Below are 22,526 nucleotides of genomic sequence, written 5' to 3'. Positions count from 1 at the left end.
CCAGTACGTTTGAGAAGCCCTTACTCAATGTTGGGGTCACATTCCATCTTACAAGTGACTGTCCTGTAAGCCCCTGTGCTGAACAGGATCATCTATAATACCGAGAAAAGCCCCCCCCCTGATGCCCAGCTCACAACATGTGTGGTGTGCAATACAGGCACATTTGAATTGAGATCGGTTGTTTATCCGTAACATTTTACTCATAAATTGAACGCTGAGACTGTGCTTTTATACAAATGGAGATTATATATATATATATATATATATATATATATATATATATATATATATATATATATATATATATGTATATATTGAAGATATCTTTTCTTTTTAAATGTTAGTAGTTAGTAGTAGTTGATTGTAGCCCTTTTCACATTAAACGTGCTCTTATTATGTTTCAAGTAAATCTTGTTTCATTTAGCTATTTTATTTCATTGTTTTCATTTTTATGTATTTACATTTTTTTTTCAAAATTTTACTTTTTTTCCAACTCATTCTGACCATTTTATCTTTGTTTACCTTTATTATTAATGTTATTATTTCTTTAAATTTTTCCAACCTTTTATTAGATATTTTTTCCATTATTTTTTATGCTTTTTAAAATTATTTATATTTTCTGTTGTTTATATATATATATATATATATATATATATATATTTTTTTTTTTTTTTTTTTTTTTTTTTTTTTCCTGGTTTCTAGTTGCCTTTTTTCCGCAAAAGATTTTGAATGTATGAAAAATGCTATATAAATGGTTATTATTTTTTTAAATTGTTATTATTATTATTAAAAGATTGAAAATGGGTTCTATTTTCATGTATTTTTGAAAATCTTTTTTGTCATTTCTTTCTTTCTTTATATGTACACTATTAAACATATCTAATTAAATAAAAAACAACAAATATTTGTAGCTTCCCTGGTTGTAGCATTGTTAGCATCACCGGATTTGCGCTGATAGGCCTCACACAGAGACGGTTACACTACGTAATAGGACTAATAGGTATTAGTTTCAAGCAGTTATATGGAAATGTGATTGCTAGATGTTACCGTGTCAGATGAGCCTCTGCTAATTTTTGGGGAACGTAAGCAAATCTGAAGACTTCAGACAGGTATTCTGTGTGAACCAAGCCACAAGTCCAGTCTAAATATTATGAAAAAGACTTATGTGTTGTGGACGTTAGTGTATGGAGGCCCGAGCTGTTTGCCAGTCGTTCCAAACAGGTCATCAGGTCCAGTACGAGAGCACATAGCTTCAATCACAAGTCAGATACATTCAACAACATGTGACATTTGTCTGTATCCTAAAATATCTTTTCCCAAGCTAAGTGTTTGGCTCCCAGGGCTGACTCCTATGAGGGGAATTCCTAGACATCTATGTTGTGGTTTCCCAAAACTAGAGCTCATTTATGAGCGGATGTTGTGTTGAATACTGGTAACTTGCTATAGACCTTTATGTAGAATGATTAAAATAAGCAGTGAAACAAAGCTCAGCCACAGCCACAGTGACCACATGCCTCACCGGGCCCTTTTACTCTGGCCACTGAAAGAAAACTATGAAAAGTGTTAAACAAAAAGTACCTTAAATTGGTCTTTGTCTGTTGTGTTTGATCCTGTAATTTACTCCTATTTGAAGTCATTGTCAGGCTGTTGATTTTCTATGCTAATCACTACTGTCATTGGCTGCCTCAGTAAAAGGGCCTGGTAAGGGATGTGGTCACTGTGCAATGGTGGAGAGCTCAACAGCAGCTGCACAGGACACTTATTTTTTCACTTTATAAGGTTGATTAGCCTGAAAGGCCATATACATTCTCTAAACCATGAGCATGTTCCAGCCAAGCATGTCATTACACAACAACATTTAATGCACAAACTGTGTAATTCACTTTGTAAATAGCTTTTGTTTACCTGTTTGTCACTGCTAGGATAGTGCAAATTTCTGCTAGCCTGGCAATGGAGATTTCAGGGTTATGTTAGCATCGAGCTAACAGCGGGTAATATTTGCATTTTGTGGCAGCACTCTGGATTAAGTTCATAAACATTGAAGTAACATATTCTTTACTTTAGTCCAAGGTACTGGATACTGTATAAAGGTTTAAACTCAAACTATCGTTTAGCATGTTGGTACACCAGGTTGGTCAAGCTGGCCATGCTGGTAGACTAACTTGGTTGCACTGGTCATACAAGTAGACCTTGGTTACACTCACACTGGTAGACCAGTTTGGCCACACTGGTCATTCTGACCCACCAGCTTAGTCATGTTGGTCATTCAGCTTAGTCACACTGGTCATGCTGGTCGACAAGCTTGGTCTAACCAGCTTGCTAACAAAACCAGCATACCGCTGCTTTCGGAACAAAACTTTGTATCTCCGTTTTTTTGTCGTTTTTCAGTTTTTGGCATAATTTGTTGTCCTTTACACTATGTGTAAATTTCATAGTGAATGGACAAACAGCAACAGCCCAAAATGACTTGGAAAGACGTCTGGTTCCATTGACTTACATTAAAAGTAAAGTATGTTTTTTGCGTCTCCTGTAAAGTTACCATTTTGGCGATACAAGGTTTTGTTACGACACCAGCGATATGCTGTGGTGATATTTGGATGCCGGCAAACCAGCACCAGGGAAGCACTAGACCAGCAAAAACCAGCTTAGACCAGTAGAGAATTCAAGGCAGTCAATCAGTTTGATCAAGATGATCATATTGGTAGACTAGGTTGTTCACACTGGTAATGCTGGTAGACTTACTTGGTTAGGGGCAGTCGTGGGCTGGAGGTTAGGGATCTGGCCCTGTGACCGGAAGGTCGCCGGTTCGATCCCCAGGGCCGACAGTCCATGACTGAGGTGTCCTTGAGCAAGACACCCCAACTGCTCCCCGGACGCCGTGGATAGGGCTGCCCACCGCTCCGGGCAAGTGTGCTCACTGCCCCCTAGTGTGTGTTCACTGGTGTGTATGTGGTGTTTCACTTCACGGATGGGTTAAATGCGGAGGTGGAATTTACCCGGGTGTGGGATCACAAAAGAAAAAAAAAGTATCACTTACTTACTTAAGATGGTCAGGTAGGTAGACTGGCTTGTTCTAGATGGTCATGCTGGTCAGCCACCTTGGCCAAGCTGGTCATGCTGATTGGCCACCTTGGCCAAGCTTGTTATGCTGGCAGACCAGCTTGTTCTAGATGGTCAAGCTGGTTTGGCCACCTTGGCCAAGCTGGTCATGCTGATTGGCCACCTTGGCCAAACTTATTATGCTGGCAGACCAGCTTGTTCTAGATGGTCATGCTGGTTGGCCAAGCTGGTTATGCTGGCAGACCAGCTTGCTCTAGATGGTCGTGCTGGTTGGCCACCTTGGTCAAGCTGGTCATGCTGGTAGACCAGCTTGTTCTAGATGGTCATGCATGTCGGCCATGGTTTAGCTCGTCAGGCTAGTAGACGAGCTAAACAATAAAACTTGAACAAAAACATATGCTTTGCTGGTCAAACAGCTAAACTGATCGGCCAGTGTAACCAAGTTAACCATCAGAACCAGAATAACCAGCAGGGCCAAGCTGTTTTCTCAACAGGGATGTGTCTTTTTCTCGAAGCATTTTTGTCGTCATTTATGCAGGGCGGCTGGAGGATCTTGTGTCTGTGAACACTCACACAGACACAAACATAAACACACAGACACAGACAGACACACACACACACACACACACACACACCTGTTGCTGTTCCTCTAGCACCAATTTCATCATTCCCCCAGGCTGACCGACTGAAATGTTTCAGTTTACGTTCTGGGCTGTCACATCTGCAGAGCGGCTCAGCCACATGATTCTGGGGGTGTTATGTTCTCTCTTGTTTGTTTCCCAAAATAACATGGGATCACCTATAGTGCCCGGGTCCTGGACCATCCAGCATCTTCCACTTGCTAGAACATCCTTTAGCAAGGGAAATATAAACTGGCTTCATACCATGTCATTTGAAAACCTGGACTCAGTTACTGTCTTAAAAGAAAATTTCACTTCACCTTTTTAGCCATCAACTATCCAGCTATGTGCTTCACTACTAATATGACAAGGATAAGATAAAGTACACTTTCAGGATGTCTTATCTTAAAACAAAATCTGATTTGAGCACTGAAGCTTGTAATGTCAACGTAGCCTTCAACATGGTTATGTGAATTTTGGAGGTATTGGACTGTATTGCTATTACAACTTTAGTGCATGTTGATGAGTACCACAACAAAGGCAACACTGAATGGTGGTGGAAATAAAGTTATAGATACCATCATAGAAACGATCATGTCCCAAAAAGTGAAATGTTTCATTTGCATATGAAACAAAAATGTATTTAGTTCATGTTGATACACAAATATTCACAAGGGCAAATCAGGATTTATATTATTGACGCATTCTTTGTATGAGCTTCGTATTTTATTGTTCTATGCAACAATAGAACAAGCTTGTGCTGGTTCATGACCTCAGTGATTTACTGTTTCATGTCTGGACATGTTGATGCTCCAGTGCACTATGAGACTGCAGCAACACAGCCAAGATATGCAAGCCTGCGAGCCCTCCCAGCTTAGCAGGTCATCACACCTTCCTCAGAATGACTGAGCTGTGGAAAATGTGGTAACTCTTAGCTTGTTGGAGTCATACCAGCATAGTAGCTGCTTTGACTGAAATGCTGAGGTCCAAGCAGAAAAAAAGAACTCCCAAATGTTTCAAAAATGAGTTTATTTCAAACCTGGTACTGCAAATAGTCAAACACTAGTAAATACAAAATGTTACAAAAGTGACTTTACAATTCAAATTAAATATAAAAGGAGCAACTAAGTTTGCTGTTACAGTTACAGTGTACGGACAATTCAAGTGAACACTTCAAGTGAATGGTCAGTAGTCCTCATCAGTGAAATAGTCAAAGCGATCATGATCTCTTGTGAACCATGTAACTTTTAGCATATATTAGCTTCCCAACTAGCATTCATCTGTTGCTATTTTTTGAGCAACGATGCAAATATCACTCAAACATTTTTCCAAAAGAACAAAAGAATCACTCATGAGAAGAAATCAGTAGAGTAGCAACTTGTGGGAATGTGTTTGGGCAAAGGTGCATGGAGGAATTCTTCAGTGCTAAGTGCTACTGCTAGGATAAAGGAGTGAAATTCGATTGGAATCCAATCTAATGTGCACTCAAAGGATGTAGATTCTATTTGAAAGGCCTCACACTCAAGACAAACAAAACTAGTGTGAACTTCAGCAATGAAGTTGTGCTAAATTCCTCTGTACGTGTGAACTTTGTTTCAGCAAGAACAAATATTGCTGAGTTATTAGATGCATAGGAGGTCCAGCTCCACTCCCGGATCATGTAGCACATGATTGAGTTCCACATCTGACTGGAACAGCTGCACACTTTGCTATTCATGAACTCCAACCTATATTCACCAAAGCATCGTAGATGGACTTGTAGAAACATGTAGAGTCCTACCAAATGTATTTTTATATGGTGGTTATTCAAAATGTGTTCTTTCCAGTCACTTTTCTATGTCAGGGATGTCAACAACTTGTCCCATGAAGCAGGATTTCTTGCCTTGCTAAGTTCCATCTAACCCTGATGGATCCCATTTTACTACAAAACGTATGATGTACACTTCGCCTGCTCCAGAGCATGTCAAGTTTGGAATTTTGGATTGTAAACAGAACTTTGATCAATTAGGACAAGCTACCGACCAATTAGAAATAGCCTTCTGACAGAGGTGGACCCCTCTGGTCACTTTGAGAGGTTTGTGGCAACAACGAAGTGAAAGAAAACATAGATATGAATAAAATAAAACAGTTACTACAATACTTTTGTCAAAAACATCATGATTCCATGTGCAAGTGCACAAAGATTAAACACAGCTTGAGTATCTAAACCTTGGTTGACAGAAAAAGTTGTTAACCAAGTTGTAAAACTACTTAACTGTGGTTGTTTTTGTTATGTTTAGTCAAGCTGAAACTCTGTCCAAACTTGCTTCGTATAGTAGGGCCCTGGTGTTCATTTGCAAGGTAATGCAACATGATTGTATTCATGTGGGAAAAGGCTTGTCGGAAACAAACACCATAGGAACTGCACCATGGTCAAATAGTTTAAATGGAAGAGTGCCCTTCGATGCCCACGTGTCTGTCTCTGGGTCATAGAAGTCGAAGCTGTCTGAATCCTCGATAATGTCATGGCCATTAAGGTAGCGTCCCCCAGTGACATAGAGCTTGTTGTTGACGACAGTGGCTGAGTGATGCATCCTCCTTTCTTTCATATTCTCACATTTAACAAACTTGTTCGCCTTGATGTCATAGGCCACCATTCTTCTTGTGTAACCTATGGAAGAAACAAGATCTAGACTGTGAAAGAAGAAGAAATTTCATGGATTTAATTACTGATTTGTCATTCTTTCTTCTGACTAAATTCAATTGCCCGACTGACCTCCAATGATGTAGATTTTGCCATCAATAACTGAAGCAGGGGCGCACACATTCTTCACCGTCCTGTTCTCCATTTTGCACCAGTGATTCCTTCCAATGTGGTATACCTACGGGGAAGTCATCGGGTCACTGAATCAAATTTCTAAAACTCTGTGTAGTTGAGCATTGATGTGTAGAGTCTTAAGTGATTACTGATTCACCTTACCTGTATCAGTCTTACTGGGTTTTGCATGGCATCTTCCCCTCCAAACACATAGATTCTCTGGTCATGTGCTGCCACAGCAGGGTGCTGGACTGCAGTTGGCATTGGAGCCATGGGCTCCCATTGGTTGAACATGGTGTTGTACCTCTCTACCCCATCGGAAATTTGTCCATCACCTGTAACCCCTCCAAGAACGAAGATGAAATGCAGATAGGAGATACTCTGATGGGCAAATCGAGGAGCTAGCATGGACTCAGCCATTCTCCACTGGTTTGTTTTGATGGACAGTGTGTATACCATGGCACTAGGTACGCTGCATCCTCCTGCCCTCATGACCAGGCCTCCCAGAACATATAGGATGCTATGCATACAAACGTAGGAGGCACGGTAGAGTCGTACAGGGAGCTTAGCTAGCCATTGCCAGCATTGCAACTGTTCATCAAAAAGCAGTGCCTCTCGAGATGTGCGTTCATTGTTCTTCCGACCACCCACAACCACAAGAGCTTCTTTACAGGTGTGGCGCCGTGGAGTTGCCCAGAGTAGCTGCAGATCACCCGGGCAAGAGGAGCCAACGGAAAAGAGAAGACGTCGAACTGATTCAATGATCTCTGTACACAGGAAGGAGGACTGCACCAGTGGGTCGTTTGCGATGAACTGGAAGAGGTAGGATGGATGGATGTGTCGTAGTCTCACTCGTCGGAAGAGATCATGGATGACACCATGGCGAGCAAATGGATCATGATGGATCCAGGCTAGGAGGATCTCGAACACCTGCTCCTCTTCAGCACACAACTGGTCATCCTCCAGGTATCCCACCAGCTCATGCAGGGAGAGCTCGCAGAAGTCCTCGGAAGACACAACGTCAGAGAAACTTCTCACTGCCAACTCTCGGGCTTTCTCCTGCAAGCTGGCACAGTGCAGGATCTCTGAGAGACGGATCATGCTCAGGCAGTTGCCAGGACTGAGCTGGGCCTGAAGAAAGGTTGAGCAGGCCTCAAAAAGCCTTCCATACTGTAGCATAGCAGCAGCTTGCATCAGAGGAAGAACCAGCTCCATGGTGATGCTGATGTTCCCTGTGTAAACATAGTCCACAATGCTACTCAAAATGTCATGGGGAACTCCCTGCATGATCACCCGGGCCTGTTGGCTTTCCCGAAAGTTGCTGCAGAACATAGCAAAAAAGTAAGGACTGCTGGATGCCAGAATGTTCCGGTGGCAGGGGATCTCCTTGCCATCTGAGCAAAGGACAACATCTGTGAGGATCTGCTTCTTTCTCAAGTTGTTCAACTGTAAGGGCAGTGTTTCCACCTGCTCTTTGTCTTTATAGTGCAAGACCTCTGTAAAAGGTCCATCTATGCTGTCAGTAAGAAGAGACAACAGGTTTAAGACACATTGCACATCAGTAATTTGAATCGTTTTGCTCTTTGTTCAGACAACAAGATTATTGTGCCTCATTCCTCAATATCTTCCTAGGATTTTTATTAAATTTGTTCTTGAGAAAGGTCCTAAGAAAAAGCTTACTTCAGATTCATGACGTTCTTACCTAAGAACAAATCCAAAATAAGAAAAAAAACTGGAGACTGTCAGAATCTTTGTAAAACCTGTGTAAGTGGATTTTAAGAAGAAATGTCTTTTTTAAGAAATGTCTTTTTGGTGAATAAGGCTGTTTGTTTTCAAACCATGTTTTTACAATCAGTGGAGTCTACAGTTTATGTCTCTCAGCAAAAGCTGTTCTAATTTTATGCCTTAAATTAGTTGTTCTCGTTCAGGTCTAGAGTCCACACCCACAGTTTGACCCAATATTATGATTAATGGTATTAGTATTGCTCGTAAAGTCACATTTTAAAACATAGAAAATAACAACATTAAGACACGTAAGGTCTTCGTCACATATGCTTCCAGACACAACATTAGGCTATTAGGATGTGTGAGATTTTACACGATTAATACCTTAAAATCCCGCCATATTGAACTCTATATTAAAACATTAAATTCATGTGGAAACACTTGGAATATCTAGTTGTTCAGTAAAATGGATTGTTTACAGATATAGTAAGTGCTGGTCCTGGGCACTGAAATTCAATACTTTCATGGTAGAAACTACTAGGGGTATTAGTATTAATATTAAACATATTTTAACATTTACCAAGAAGTACATGTGAAAATTTAATTAAATACGTCAACAAATTATGCTTTTTGTGAGACCTGAGACAGATGTGAGTGATCATCATGTTCCCAATTCATCTGCCATGTGTCAACCAGCATGACCGGTCACACTTACTTGATATTAATGTTGAGGAGCCAATCATATCACAGAGCAGTATAATTAGTGGGTACCATATGGAAAGAACCGAAAACCGTAAATGTCTTTCTGTTTTGTGGTCTTAATTTTTTATTCTACAGCAAGTGGCAGGCACAATGTAACATTAATTCGGTCATCCTGTTGGCTTCATGTACCATTCATGTACCTGTATTCGCCCCCCCCATAACTGTCAACGCAGACCCTGAGGACTGTACATACAACACGATCAAAGAAGTTCCAGTTGCCATGCAGTTAGCTCTATGCTATGATTGTCTACCCAGTCCATTAGAGACCCAAATTCTCAGCTGCAGCTTGCCTTACCTGGTCTCAGCCAACTTGTAGCACATCCTATATGTTTTTTTGTATCTGCGTCTCTATCGGCAAAGCTCATGCAGACACAAAACTGTGAATCATCTCTCTCTCTCTTTCTCTCTCTCTCTCTCTCTCTCTCTCTCTCTCTCACGTTTTCTGAGTTCTCTTTGTACCTTTGAAGCAATCTGAAAGAGTAGAAGGTGGATGCTTATAGGGGATCGTGCTGGGGTGTTTGTTGTCAAGCTCTCCTTCCATGAGGCCTCTGTGTACATTCCAGTCTCCCTAAAAATAGAAAGCCCTTGTCTCCGTCAGAGCCACAGCTACTCCCTCCCTAACACCGACATGTGACGCCCCTACTTTTTTTTTTCCATCACCCGAGCTTCTGGACTGTCTGCATAGCACATCTGAGTTGCCCTTATGATCCACCACCGCTTGTTTATGTTTACAAAGGTTGTAAACATTAATGGTGCCCAACAGACATTCCAGGAGCTGGCCATGTGCTTGGAAAGACCCCCCCCCTCCACCTTCCATTTCCATGCAAAGCCCTTTAGCAACTAGCCCTGTGTTGCTGAAGCAGCCAATGCCAAACACTGAGGTGATGAGGCCTATCGAGGAGGAGGTTGGATTGCTGACATTTCCATGAAGCCATATCCATCGTGGCTTGAATTAGAGCACAATAAAAATGGTCTGTTTTCACTCAGTAGCCCTAGTGTTGCAACTTTGATCTCTGCTAGGTTGGGGGGCATTTTGGAGATACAAGGTTTAGATCCGACAGTGATATATATATATATTTTAATTGCCTTTCGAAAGTGTACTGGTCTGGCTACACCGTTTGAGCTATCTGGTTGTGCCACCTGACTTTTCAGACTAATTTCAAACGAATCTACTTAGACACCAGTAGAAACATTTGCCCTTAAAGTTGAATTTATACTTTTTTTAAAAACTTGAAATCAAACTTTTTAAAAACTTAAAATCATGCCTTATTTCTGCACTTATTTACCTCTTTTTGATAGTTCACTTATTCAACACACATGGCTGAAAGGTTGCACCACCTGACATTTTTAGACTTTTGAAGGAAAAAAGAAACTAAAATTAATTTAATATGGATGCAATGAAAAATTGTTTCATATAAATGTTGTATTATTGAATAATAAAATCTATTTTATGTATTTATTAAATTATTTTGGGGGGAAATAACGAAGTTGTACACAAAAATAATGTCAATGACCCATATATATAGTGATGAACAAAGCAGAAAGCTTTACAATTTCTTTCAGTTACAAATTGTTTATATCCAATTGCATACAAATAATAGATGGCACTTCTAGGAACTGCTGTTCCAGCCTGTACTGCACACTGAACATTGAGCAACTGTGGTGGGTGTTCCATGTGCCTACAGCCCTGTCACATACAGGCAGTGACTGCTTAACATCTGCTGTGTTGTTTTGAGACTGTGGCTCATGAGGTTCATGGCAAAAAGAGATGGCTGACAGTTTGCCTACTTTACGTTGTCTTCAGTAGTGGAGGATCACGGCCTGCAAAGCGATGAGCTCTACTGGAATCTGTTGTAGAATGAGTGTCACCAGCCACTGGTTTGTCAACAGATCAGCTTTGTTTTAATGCATTGTTACAATAAACACCCATGTTATATGCACAGAAACACATTACATGGAAAATAGTTCCATGAAAAAAGTTTTCCCCTTATATTCAATCAGATACCACTTTGGTTTGCTTCTTCCAGTATAGCACTGGAGCTATGACGCCAATGCAGCAACAAGTAACGGATGCTCATACCTCACCAGTTAGCACTATGTAAACTGCATACCAAAATCAGTGCTGAGTTGTTGAGTAATCTCAAATAGACTTGTTTATGTGGTTTCTCATACTGTATGATATACTGTAATCTACAGCCCCACTTCCAAAAAAACTTGGGACGCTGTGCAGAATGTAAATAAAAATAGAATGCAAATCAGGCAAACCATATTTTTAAAGGACAATACTACAAAGACAACATATCAAATTGTAAAATTGAAAAAAAAGTATTGTTTTTAAAGAAATATATGCCCATTTTGAATTTGAGGCCAACAGCACGTTCCAAAAAAGTTGGGACGGGGGGACGTTTACCAATGTGTTTCGTCACTTCTGCTTTTAACAACACTCTGTAAGCGTTTGGGACCTGTGGAGACACTGCTGTAGTTTTGAAAGTGAAATGTTTTCCCATTGTTGTTTGATACAGGATTTCAGCTGCTCAACAGTTCAGAGTCTCCTTTGTTGTATTTTTCATTTCATAATGCACCTAATGTTGTCAGTGGTGACAGGACTGGACAGCAGGCAGGTCAGTTCAGCACCCAGACTCTTTTGATATGGACCCTTGCTGTTGTAATACATGCCGAATGTGGTTTGACATTGTCTTGCTGAAGTAATCAAGGCCTTCTCTGAAAAAGACGTCGTCTGGATGGCAGCATATTTTGCCAAAACATGCATATATCGTTCAGTAGTAATGCTGCCTTCATAGATGTGCACATCACCCATGCCATGTGCATGAATGCACCCCTATACCAGCATGAATACTGGCTTTTGAACTGCGCACTGATAACAAGCTGAGTGGTCACAGTGTCTATGATTTTCAAAAACATTTTAAAAAAGACCACAGGACACTTTCCACTTCCCCTCAGTCCATGTTAAATGAGCTCAGGCCCGGAGAAGGCAGTGGGGTTTCTGGATACAGTTTACATTTGGTTTCTTCTTTGTGATTTAGAGTTTTAACTTGCATTTGTGGATGCAGTGATGAACTGTGTTCACAGACAGTGGTTTTCAGAAGTGTTCCTGCGCCCATGCAGCGATTTCTTCTACAGAATCAGGTCTGTTTTTAATGCAGTGCCGTCTGAGGGACCAAATATCGTGGCCAGCCAATACTTGTTTTTGGCCTTGTCTCTTGCATACAGAGATTTCTCTAGATTCTCTAAATCTTTTAATGACATTATGTACTGTAGATTATGAAATCCCCAAATTCTTTGCTATTTTAAGTTGAGAAACGTTATCCTTGACTTGCCTATGCAGTCTTTCACAGAGTGGTGAACCTCATCTTTACTTCTGAAAGACTCCGCCTCTCTGAGATGCTTTTTTTATACTCAATCATGTTACTGACCTGTTGCCAATCAACCACCAGGTGTTTTTATTTAGCATTAAACCACTTTAATAGTTTTTTGTTGCACCCGTCCCAACTTTTTTGGAATGTGTTGTCGGCATCAAATTCAAAATGGGCATATATTTTTCAAAAAACAATACAATTTCTCAGTTTCAACATTTTATATGTTGTCTTAGTATTTTGAAATAAATATAGGGTTTAAATTATTTGCATATCATAGCATTTTGGTTTTAGTTACATTCTGCCCAGTGTCCAGACCTTTTTGGAAATGGGGTTGTATAAAAATGGATCAAAATATGCCACATAGCTAAAAAAAAAAAAAAATCGCAGCAGCCATCTTGAAATTGACATTACTTAATAACGTAAAGTGGTTGGAGGTAAGTGTGTGATGGTTTAGGTCATTTGAATTCAAACTGGCCATTCTAATTGGCCAAGTTTATGTATAATAAGTATGTAATAAGTAAATAAAAAGTATACTTTTTATTAGCGATTACTTGCTGTCCAGTGCTAAACTGGAGAAGCAAACTTCAGACACCGAACACGGGTGTTGGATGATCGACCACGGTCTGGTGCCAGAGAAACCATGTGTTAATTAGATCATTTTGCTGACCTATAGCTTTAACACAGTATCCATCCTTTCTGTTTACATTATAGAAAACTTATCCACCCTCAGTTCCTGTTGTTCACTGTTGTCAAAGACCAGGAAAGATAGGAATACCTATCATTCTCGTAGGTCAGAAGTCTAGTCATTTCCAAAGGAGACCCTGCAGGAGGATTTGTCCATTGTGCAAGATCTGAGGAAGAAACAGGTCAGCAGCTCCATCTAGTGCTTATTGAAGCTAGACTAAGCCACTAAGTTATGTAACGGTGGCACTGTGCCAGAACTCCTAAAAAACACAGTCTTTTTTTGGTAAAAGGAGCACTAAAGAAAACATTTAAACATGTTAAATCTGACTGAGGTAAAACTTTATTTGAAGGCTGCCTACATAGGGAAGCAATGAGACCTGCATAAGCATTGAATAACTCATTTTAAAAGCACTGTTTAAGTATATATGAACAGCCTATGTCAGTATTTGCAAATATGACAATGATATTTTGTGAAGTAACTGACACTGTACTGATATAAGGTGCCTTTAAACTAAAGTGACAGATATATGTTCCAGTTGTTATGATGCATTATTCTTAGTGGAACAGGAAGCCAGGTTAAGGACATATTAGCTCTATTTAGGCCTTGGCAATAGGGCAATGCCATTGGATCACTAATTGGCAAGTAACCCAATGATAATGACAATAAACTACATACTATAAATTTACTGGTAAACAGCCTGCTAAATACATAAGGCAATTGGGGTTCACATTTCTTTAACCCCTTAAGTGCTTGGGCCCCCCCAGCAGGCCCAAAGTTTTATTACAAATTTCTTTAACCAAAGAATAGCTCAACCAGTTTGCACTGAAGTCCCTGTGGTCAGTGAATAATAAGCCCTAGAATGTAATAAGCCTGGGATTTTAAGGGGTTCCTAGTATTTTTCTGTTTACGAGCGAGAACGCTACACTGAATAAGCAAATGACAATGACAATATTAGTAGCCTGGAGTGTTGCACCAGCACCTGCCTATTGGCTTCTATTATAAATGTGTGTTTTTAGTCAACGGGTTACCTGTTCCTTTCTAAATATAGGAAAATGTGCTGAAATTATCGACAGTATAAATAAGGCTTGTCTTGATCATGAGATTTTTTACATTTACATAAATAATTGCAATTCATTAAATTAGTTTGTGCAACGGGCGGCACGGTGGCGTGGTGGGTAGCGCTGTCGCCTCACAGCAAGAAGGGCCTAGGTTCGATTCCCCGGTCGGGTGATCAGGGTCCTCTCTGTGTGGAGTTTGCATGTTCTCCCTGTGTCTGCGTGGGTTTCCTCCGGGTTCTCTGGTTTCCTCCCACAGTCCAAAGACATGCAGTCAAACCAATTGGTGTGAGTGACTGTCTGTCTGCCCTGCGATGGACTGGCGACCTGTCCAGGGTGTATCCTGCCTTCCGCCCGAAGACTGCTGGGATAGGCTCCAGCCCCCCCAGAACAACTGTTGTTCTCCAGAGTTACTTACTGTGCCCTTTGCTGTGGTACCCAGCCCTGCCCTCGAATGCTATCGGCTACCAACCGATGGTGCTAAAAGGTGATTGGTGTTCAATATTGGCCCCAGAAACACTGACTAATCCATCTCTAGCACAAAACTCTTTCTTCGTGTTCCTCGTCAGCTGAGAAGCCAGCGAAACAGAAGTAAGGCTGTTTACAGTTTCAGCTTGAATACGCTGCAAAAGCTCTTATTCTTGGACTTGGCCATCTATCTTATTGTTGTTTTGGCGAAAGCAGCATAACCTAGCAACAAGTACTTCCGGCAGAAAAAACTTTGAAAAGAGCCTATGGTTGTATGTGTGTAATGCATGCTGGGTATTGTAGTGAAAAAGAACAGATGCATTAAACATATGAATTCTATAGAAAAGAGATACAGTACTGTGATACAGAATCTTGTATAACATGACCAACAACATGCTCTAGTTTCAGGCTACTAGGCCTACATGGGCCGGCTTCTTCTTAGATAAAGCCGAAATTGGATTTTTCATGGGGTGAAACCACTAGCATTGCGGTTTAGTCCAAGACTATGCCCTAAAATAACAATAAAATAATGTAAAATGTGTACATGTGGTCTTCCACTGTCTGATATACATGTGTTAACGTGCTAATATTAGCATAATATTTTTTTATGGGGTATCCTGACCTGATTTATTAACATGCATAGGCAAGCAGCACAATTGCTGCTAGTATTTCCATGTCTGCTGGAGTTCAGAGAGAAAGTAGAGCGGGTTTAATAAATGAGGTCCCTGAGTTTTGCAGATAACGTGCTATTAAATGATACTTAGCCTGTAGAACGACTCTTGAAAGGGAACCTCTAAGGGACACTTTAGTTCAAAGAAAACCCAGGACCACGGTTTCCTGTTTTAGCATCTATTATCTGTCCCCTGAAGCGGGCACTTCAGAGAGACGGAGTGAGAGGCAGGCATCAATGTTAGGATTAGTAGCTGTGATGAGGCATCTCTATATTAGCGCCCGTCGTCCCTTCGGGGCCGTTTTTTTGTGCATCTGTTAATTGTCTCTTGTTAAGCACTCAGTCTTCCAGAAGCTTCTGCTACAGGGACTGTATTCCTCCTACTTATCACTGGATGAGCTCATGTACAGTATGTATCAATTCGCACCCACAGGTGGAGGGCGTGTAATGGAGCATCATTAACCTTGATCTCTTGAAAATAAAGGTGCCATAAGGTGTTCTTTGGAGCGACGCCACTGAAGAACCAGATTTGAAAAGCGCTGTTGAAGAACCAACTTTCAGTCGATGATTCTTTAAAGAACCATTTTTAACCTATGCATAATGTGAAAGTTCTACCTGGCTTGGTGCGAAATGTTGTTGTGAGAATCGTCCGCAGTGGTGGTAATAGGAACCAAACGTACACTAGGTGGCCAAAAGTATGTGGACACCTCTACTAATTATTCATTATAATAATCAAGCGCACTGTCATACAATCTTCAGAGATGCTGGCATTACAATGGGTTTTAAATGTGGTCATAAGATGCCACCTTTGCCACTATAGAGTTTGTGAATTTTCTGCCCTGCTAAATCTGCCCCAAACATGAGGCAGTACACCACACAAACTCACAGGGCCGGCTGCTGAGTGCTGAAGCACGTAAACATTGCATCGGTCACTACAGAGTCCAAATTTCCTCTAGACGCAACATCAGTGCCAGAATTATGCATCCGGATCTTCATGAAATGGGTTTCCATGGCTGAGCAGCTGCACACAGGCCTACCTAATGCCTTTCTACATAAGTCTGGGGCTATTTTTAGGGTTTGGACCCCTTAGTTCCATTGACAGGTACTGTGAATGTTACAGCATACAAAGACAATTATATGCTTCTAACAGTTTGAGGAAGCCACTTTCCTGTTCCAGCAAGACTGAGGCCCTGTGCACAAGGTGAGGTTCATAAAGACTTGATTTGACAAGGTTGGTGTGGGGGAACTCCAGTGGCCTGCACAGAGCCCTGACCACAACCCCATTGAACACCTTTGGGATGAACTGGAACATTGATTGCAAGCTAGAACATCAGTTTCAGATCTCACAGTTGCTCTTTTAACTTAAATGGACAGAAATTTTCCAAAATTTTCCAGCCTTTCCAGAAAATTGGAGGCTGTTAAAGCCGCAAAGATGTTATTGGTTTTGAAAAAGGATGTTATATAGATATGCTGATCAGCTGTTCACATACGTTTGGCCATATAGAAAGTTATTGCATGAAACGGTTATGAATACACTGCATGATGTCTGAAACGTTGTATGATAGTTTTGAGAAGGTTTTGGAATCATTTTTTCTTTAAAATTACATGCAGGGCAGAGTGGTTATAAGAAACTATGAACAAAATATATTTACCAGTAATCTAACATCATCAATATTACAGCTTCCATGTAAGTAAAGTCATGTGTAGATTCACTGGTGGTTTTGGATAGTAAATAAAATGGCTATATTTGTGTTGTATGTGTAACGCGGAGCGAGGAGGCAGACGCGTACGCTGAGATAAGCGAGATTTCTTAGGGGCAAATCCAGGGTCATGGTCAAGACAATCCAGGGTCATAGAGCCAACACGGATAGATCGGGGGGCAGACATGACATAAACCAGAATAAAACACAGCAAACAGAGACCAAGACATCAAACAACACAGAGATTCAAACAAAGACCGGCCAACACAAGGGGCAAACACAGGGCTTAAATACACAGGGATGACGAGGGTCAGGTGAAAACAATCAGGGGCATAGTTACAAAACGAGGGGCAGGACTACAGATACCAAAACCAACGCACATGGAAGACCAAAACAAAGGAGCACATGGAGTAGTGGGAGGAGCCAACCGTGACAGTATGTATCATGACCCTAGATTTCTACCACCACCACTGGTATAATTAACCATTCCCGTTTCTCAAGAAGTGAATTACTGTATGTTAATTATTATTAAGTCAAAGGAATTGCACTTTTTATCATTTTTTTTCTAGAAACACACACTAAATTTCCAAAATTATTCACTCATCCATCCAAATCATTGAATCCTGGAATTCCAATCACCGTGGCCACATGTGTATAAAACCAAGCCCCTAGGCCTGCAGACTGCTTCTACAGACATTAGTGAAAGAATGGGTCGCTCTCAGGAGCTCAGTGAATTCCAGCGTGGTACCGTGATCGGACGCCACCTGGGCAACAAGTCCAGTCATGAAATTTCCTCACTACTAAATATTCCACGGTCAACTGTCAGTGGGATTATAACAAAGTGGAAGCAGTTGGTCATCCTCTAGTCCTCCATCAGTGGTCACAGGACGCTGCCTACAGGATGCTGAGGTGACTAAAAACTCTAGTAGCACTGCTGTGTCTGATCCACTCAGATCAGCACAACACACACTAACACACACACCACCACCACGTCAGTGTTACTGCAGAATGATCCATCGTCCTTTACATCGTGTGTAAATTTCACGACAAACAGACCTTCGTAAATGAAAATTACTTGGAAAAAAATCTGGTTCCATTGACTTACATTAAAAGTAAAGTCGATTTTTTTCCTTCTCCTGTACAGTTATTTGGAGATACAAGGTTATGTTCCGACAACATTATATATATATATATATATATATATATATATATATATATATATATATATATATATATACACACACACACTCAACAGCCACTTTATTAGGTACACCTTGTTAGTAAAAGGTTGGACCCCCTTTTGCCTTCAGAACTGCCTTAATTCTTCATGGCACACTTTCAACAAGGTGTTGGAAACGTTCCTCAGAGATTCTGGTTGGTTATTTGAGTTACTGTTCCCTTTCTATCATCTCCAACCAGTCTGCCCATTCTCCTCTGACCTCTCACATCAACCAGGCATTTTCGTCCACACAACTGACCGCTCACTGGATATTTCCTCTTTCTCTGACCGTTCTCTGTAAACCCTAGAGATGGTTGTGCGTGAAAATCCCAGCAGATCAGCAGTTTCTGAAATACTCAGACCAGCCCGTCTGGCACCAACAACCACGCCACGTTCAAAATCACTTAAATCCCCTTTCTTGCCCGTTCTGATGCTTGGTCTGCACTTCAGCAAGGTGTCTTGACCACCTCACCTCCATGTGATTGGCTGATTAGCTATTTGTGTTAATAAGCAACTGAACAAGTGTCCCTAATAAAGTGGCCAGTGATCACAACATCATACAGTGTCACAATAACAGTACACCACAGATGAGGAAGTTTACAATTGCAGTATTGATTCCACAGTGTAAAACTGGGGAGCGATGATGACGCGGACGCATGTGCTGAGGGAAGTGAGATTTATTAGGGGCAAATCCGTAACCAGGGTCTAGACAGTCCAGGGTCAAAGAGCCAACACAGAGAGATGGAGGGACAGACATAACATAAAGGAACACAGACTAAACACAAAAACAGAGACTGGGAAATATAACTGAGGCTAGAAGATATAACACCAAACAACACAATACACTACAAAGACCAGCAACCAACTAGGGAAAAACACAGGGCTTAAATACAGAGACAACAAGGGTTAATTAGACACAGGTGGTTACAATCAGGGGCAGGGTCTGGAAACAAGGGGGCAGGACTGGGAAGAAACAAAACAAGGAAGAACATGGACAAGACCAAAAAAAACAAAAGCACATGGCAGACTGAGAGGGGCCAATCATGACACATTGTAATAAATAAAGTAACCAATATGCAGTATAGCATGTAGTAAAATACAGCATTGTGTACATACACAAGTGCATTTATATAGTATTTATAGTGTATATATATATATATGGCCCAATTTACACTGCTGAAGTTATTATTGTTATTGTGTTGTTATTGTAATAGTAAAATGATAAAGTACAGTCTCTCTTCTGGGCCCTTTCTGTTATAATCAGTGGCCACTGGTGTGCATATGTGATCAAGTGGATTCATTTGTTTATTTCTAATTATATCTTCTGTTTCATTTTCCAGATGACTGCAACCCCCAAAACCGCTATTAAGCTAAATGAATGATAAGGCCTGCCAATTACAGACCCTATTTGTAGTATGCACACAGCTGTGAATAACTCAAGTGGGCCGTGTGGGGGTCTGATAAATCAAAGCCTGTTTTCTGATGCAGATTGAAGAGGGGGGAGCGTTCAATTAGTACTGAAGCGCATGATCACCACACTTTCATCTGTGCAGTCCATTTCATGCACTCTTTAATGATCCTTCTCAAATACCTGTTTTGAAGGACATCATCCTACCCATATCTCTACTTACGTGGTAACCAATTGCCTCGTGACATTGTTCTTCATACTGGGGTTTTGTCTTCATGTGTAAGAGGGAAGGATGCGTGTTTTGATCCATACATACAGTGCCATCTTAAAGAAAAGTGTCAAGGTCGTGTTAAGGGGCAGGTTTGGGTGATATAGGGGGATGGTTGGTGTTACAAATCTTTTCTATAATAAATGAAATGATCATTAAAAACTGTTTTGTGTTTCATTCATGCTCTTTTTGTTGTATAGTACATTTTGTAGTAGGACCTAAAACCCATTTAATGTGACAAATATGCAAAAATAAAGGAATTGAGAACAAGGGACAATGAAGTTTGATGTGTTCAAAAATGATATTAAGTTAGATTAAAAGCAATTCCCAGGTGGTTGCTAGGGTCTTGCCAAGCCATTATATTTGATATATATGATATATTTGGTGTTTGCTAAGATGTTACTGAGTGTTTGCTGTGGTATTGCAATTGGTTGGTTGCTATGTGTTGCTATGGAATCTTTGGCTGTTGCTAGGTGGTTGCAATGGTATCTCAGGTGGTTGCTAGGGTGTTGCCAAACAATTACTGTATTTTTGGTGTTTGCTAAGATGTTGCTAAGTGGTTGCTGTGGTATCGCAATTGGTTGGTTGCTATGTGTTGCTTTGGTATCTCTAGTTGTTTCTAAGTGGTTGCTATAGTATCCCAGGTGGTTGCTAGGGCGATGCTAAACAATTACTATGCTGTTTTTGGTGTTTGCTAAGATGTTGCTGAGTGGTTGCTGTGGTATCGCAATTGATTGGTTGCTAAGTGTTGCTATGGTATTTCTGGTTGTTTCTTTTTTAATGATTATTGTCTGAAAATTTTATGTCTAATTATACAAGCACACTATTCCCGATCAGACTGAACATTCCAGAGTTGGAATGTTGTCAATATCTCAAAAAGTGTGTGATGAGTCTGGCAGAAACACAAGATCAGTGCCATGTGGACTTATATAGAGTTTCAATTACGTATTGTTCATAATGACTTCAAGGGTTGGTTTCCCAGATGGAGATTAAGCTTAGCCCTGAACTACACAACATTCTGAAAGGGGATTCTCCAACTCACCCATTCCAATTCCTTCAGTGGAGAAGAATTATTTTCTACCTATTGACTACAAAACACCTCCGAACACCTCCAATGATTCTTCAGTTAGAAACCTTTTACCTCATGTTAAGACGTTTAAGTCTTTACTCACTGACATAGTTACCATTAATGGATGGACTTTAAATTCAGGCCCTTTTCATGCACGAAACGTTCAAGCGTTTTAAGCCATGATTTATAATCAAACCGCTCACGTTTCCTGGTATTCAGTCTTCCACTTCAAACACCAGTGTGACGCGTCTTTCATCAAGCCGCGCTCAAGCCGTTCATGTTGCTGCACGGCAAAACGTAGCAAACCATCACAGAGTAAATTAGACTATGTTGTGTCAGGTCTTGGTGACCTACTTCTCAAGGCCTTTTTTTCCTGATATGGCCTGGAGAAAATGTTCCACTTTCAGCACAGCACAGCCACTGAAGTTATGTACACACTAGCCAGACACCAAAGTTGTTCCTTTAGATTCAAGGGGGAAAAAGATTCACTGATATCTAGTTTTAAAAAGCAGGACAAACTTGCAAAAAGAAAACTAGTATGATCACATTTAATAAATATAATATGTATAATAAATGTGATGATTTTTAATAACTGTTAGATACCATTTTAAATGTATATCACTGTTGTCGATGTTTTTCAGTTTTTGACATAATGTGAAAATGCCTGCTGCCCTTTACATGGTATGTAAATTTCATGATGAATGGATCAAAAGAAATGGCCCAAAATGACTTTGAAAAAATTCTGGTTCCATTGACTTGCATTAAAAGTAAAGTAGTATTTTTCCTTCTCCTGTAAAGTTACCATGTGTGTGTGTGTGTGTGTGTGTGTGTGTGTGTATATATATATATATATATATATATATATATATATATATATATGGTTTTAAATTGCATGTAATATTTCAATTACAACTAGTAAAACTTTCTTTTCAAAAAGGAAAAATATCATTTTTATTATGAGTTATTATGAGTCTTAACAAGTTTAGACCACCTGCACCGGACAGTTCCATGTTTGCCCACACATGATTTAGACCATAAGCTAATTTGCCAATAATTTCATATGAACTTTTAATGCATTGATTTAATGTATTGAGCTATTGCGTCTTAATGCTTATTCATTAAAAAGAAACACTGATGTAGAAGATTATGAGCTATGTGCTGCTCCTCTAGAGGTCAGTACAGCATAGCATAAAAAAGCCTAGATTGCAGGGCCTGAATTCATTAAGCTTCTCCGATTAGGAGCGTTAATCTAGGATCCTGTCAGTAACGTCACTGTAAGTAAGAGAAGAATCTGATCCTATATTCTTTCCTGGTCTGAGAAGCTTTATGGATATGAGCCCACATTGCTTTGGTATATGAAAATGTTCTGGGAGGTGTGTCTCAGAGAGTAACTTTTAAAGAGACCTTTATCAGCTAAGGCTAACATCCTTCTGGGCCTCCATACCTGACTCCCATTGCAAATATGAATAAACCATATAAGTGAATCCAAAAGGGATCATTCAACTAACCATGAAAGTGGGGCTACATCATGCTAAGCAACAGAGGTATAAAAACGATGTCGATCTAAAGGTTCAACTGCATCAACTTTAAAAATGTTATGGTTAGGATTACATACAATGTGTTAAAACCAACTTTAAATTCCG

The 22,526-nt window shown here is 40.3% G+C and overlaps 1 protein-coding gene across 5 annotated transcripts; it reads right to left on the bottom strand.

Annotated features, from left to right (window-relative positions):
- Window positions 1–4,692: 4,692 nt before the first annotated feature.
- Window positions 4,693–9,559, bottom strand: klhl38b (kelch-like family member 38b). 5 transcript variants are annotated; one of them, XM_017702095.2, is made up of 4 exons: window positions 9,424–9,549; window positions 6,640–7,988; window positions 6,436–6,541; window positions 4,693–6,330 (listed from the first exon to the last, which is right to left on the bottom strand). In XM_017702095.2, the coding sequence occupies exons 1-4, from the start codon at window positions 9,503–9,505 to the stop codon at window positions 6,041–6,043; spliced, it is 1,827 nt and encodes a 608-aa protein (XP_017557584.1). In that variant the 5' UTR covers window positions 9,506–9,549; the 3' UTR covers window positions 4,693–6,040. The 5 variants fall into 5 exon arrangements, with proteins under 5 accessions (XP_017557584.1, XP_037392629.1, XP_017557586.1 ...); XM_037536732.1 differs by having other exon boundaries at window positions 6,640–7,993; window positions 9,424–9,506; XM_017702097.2 differs by having other exon boundaries at window positions 6,640–7,993; window positions 9,260–9,496.
- Between the last annotated feature and the right edge of the window lie 12,967 nt (window positions 9,560–22,526).

The sequence above is a fragment of the Pygocentrus nattereri genome, chromosome 3, assembly GCF_015220715.1.
Source record: "Pygocentrus nattereri isolate fPygNat1 chromosome 3, fPygNat1.pri, whole genome shotgun sequence".
Classification (NCBI taxonomy): Eukaryota; Metazoa; Chordata; class Actinopteri; order Characiformes; family Serrasalmidae; genus Pygocentrus; species Pygocentrus nattereri.
This window is presented reverse-complemented; position numbering and strand designations above follow the sequence as displayed.

Bases quoted from the DNA above. Each gene is read 5' to 3' on its own strand.
- klhl38b (XM_017702095.2), bottom strand. From the start codon at position 9,505: ATGGAAGGAGAGCTTGACAACAAACACCCCAGCACGATCCCCTATAAG. The intron at 6,542-6,639 runs GTAAGGTGAATC...ACTTCCCCGTAG, and splicing joins ACCCAGTAAGACTGATACAG to GTATACCACATTGGAAGGAA. The intron at 6,331-6,435 runs GTCAGTCGGGCA...TTTCTTCCATAG, and splicing joins CAAAATCTACATCATTGGAG to GTTACACAAGAAGAATGGTG.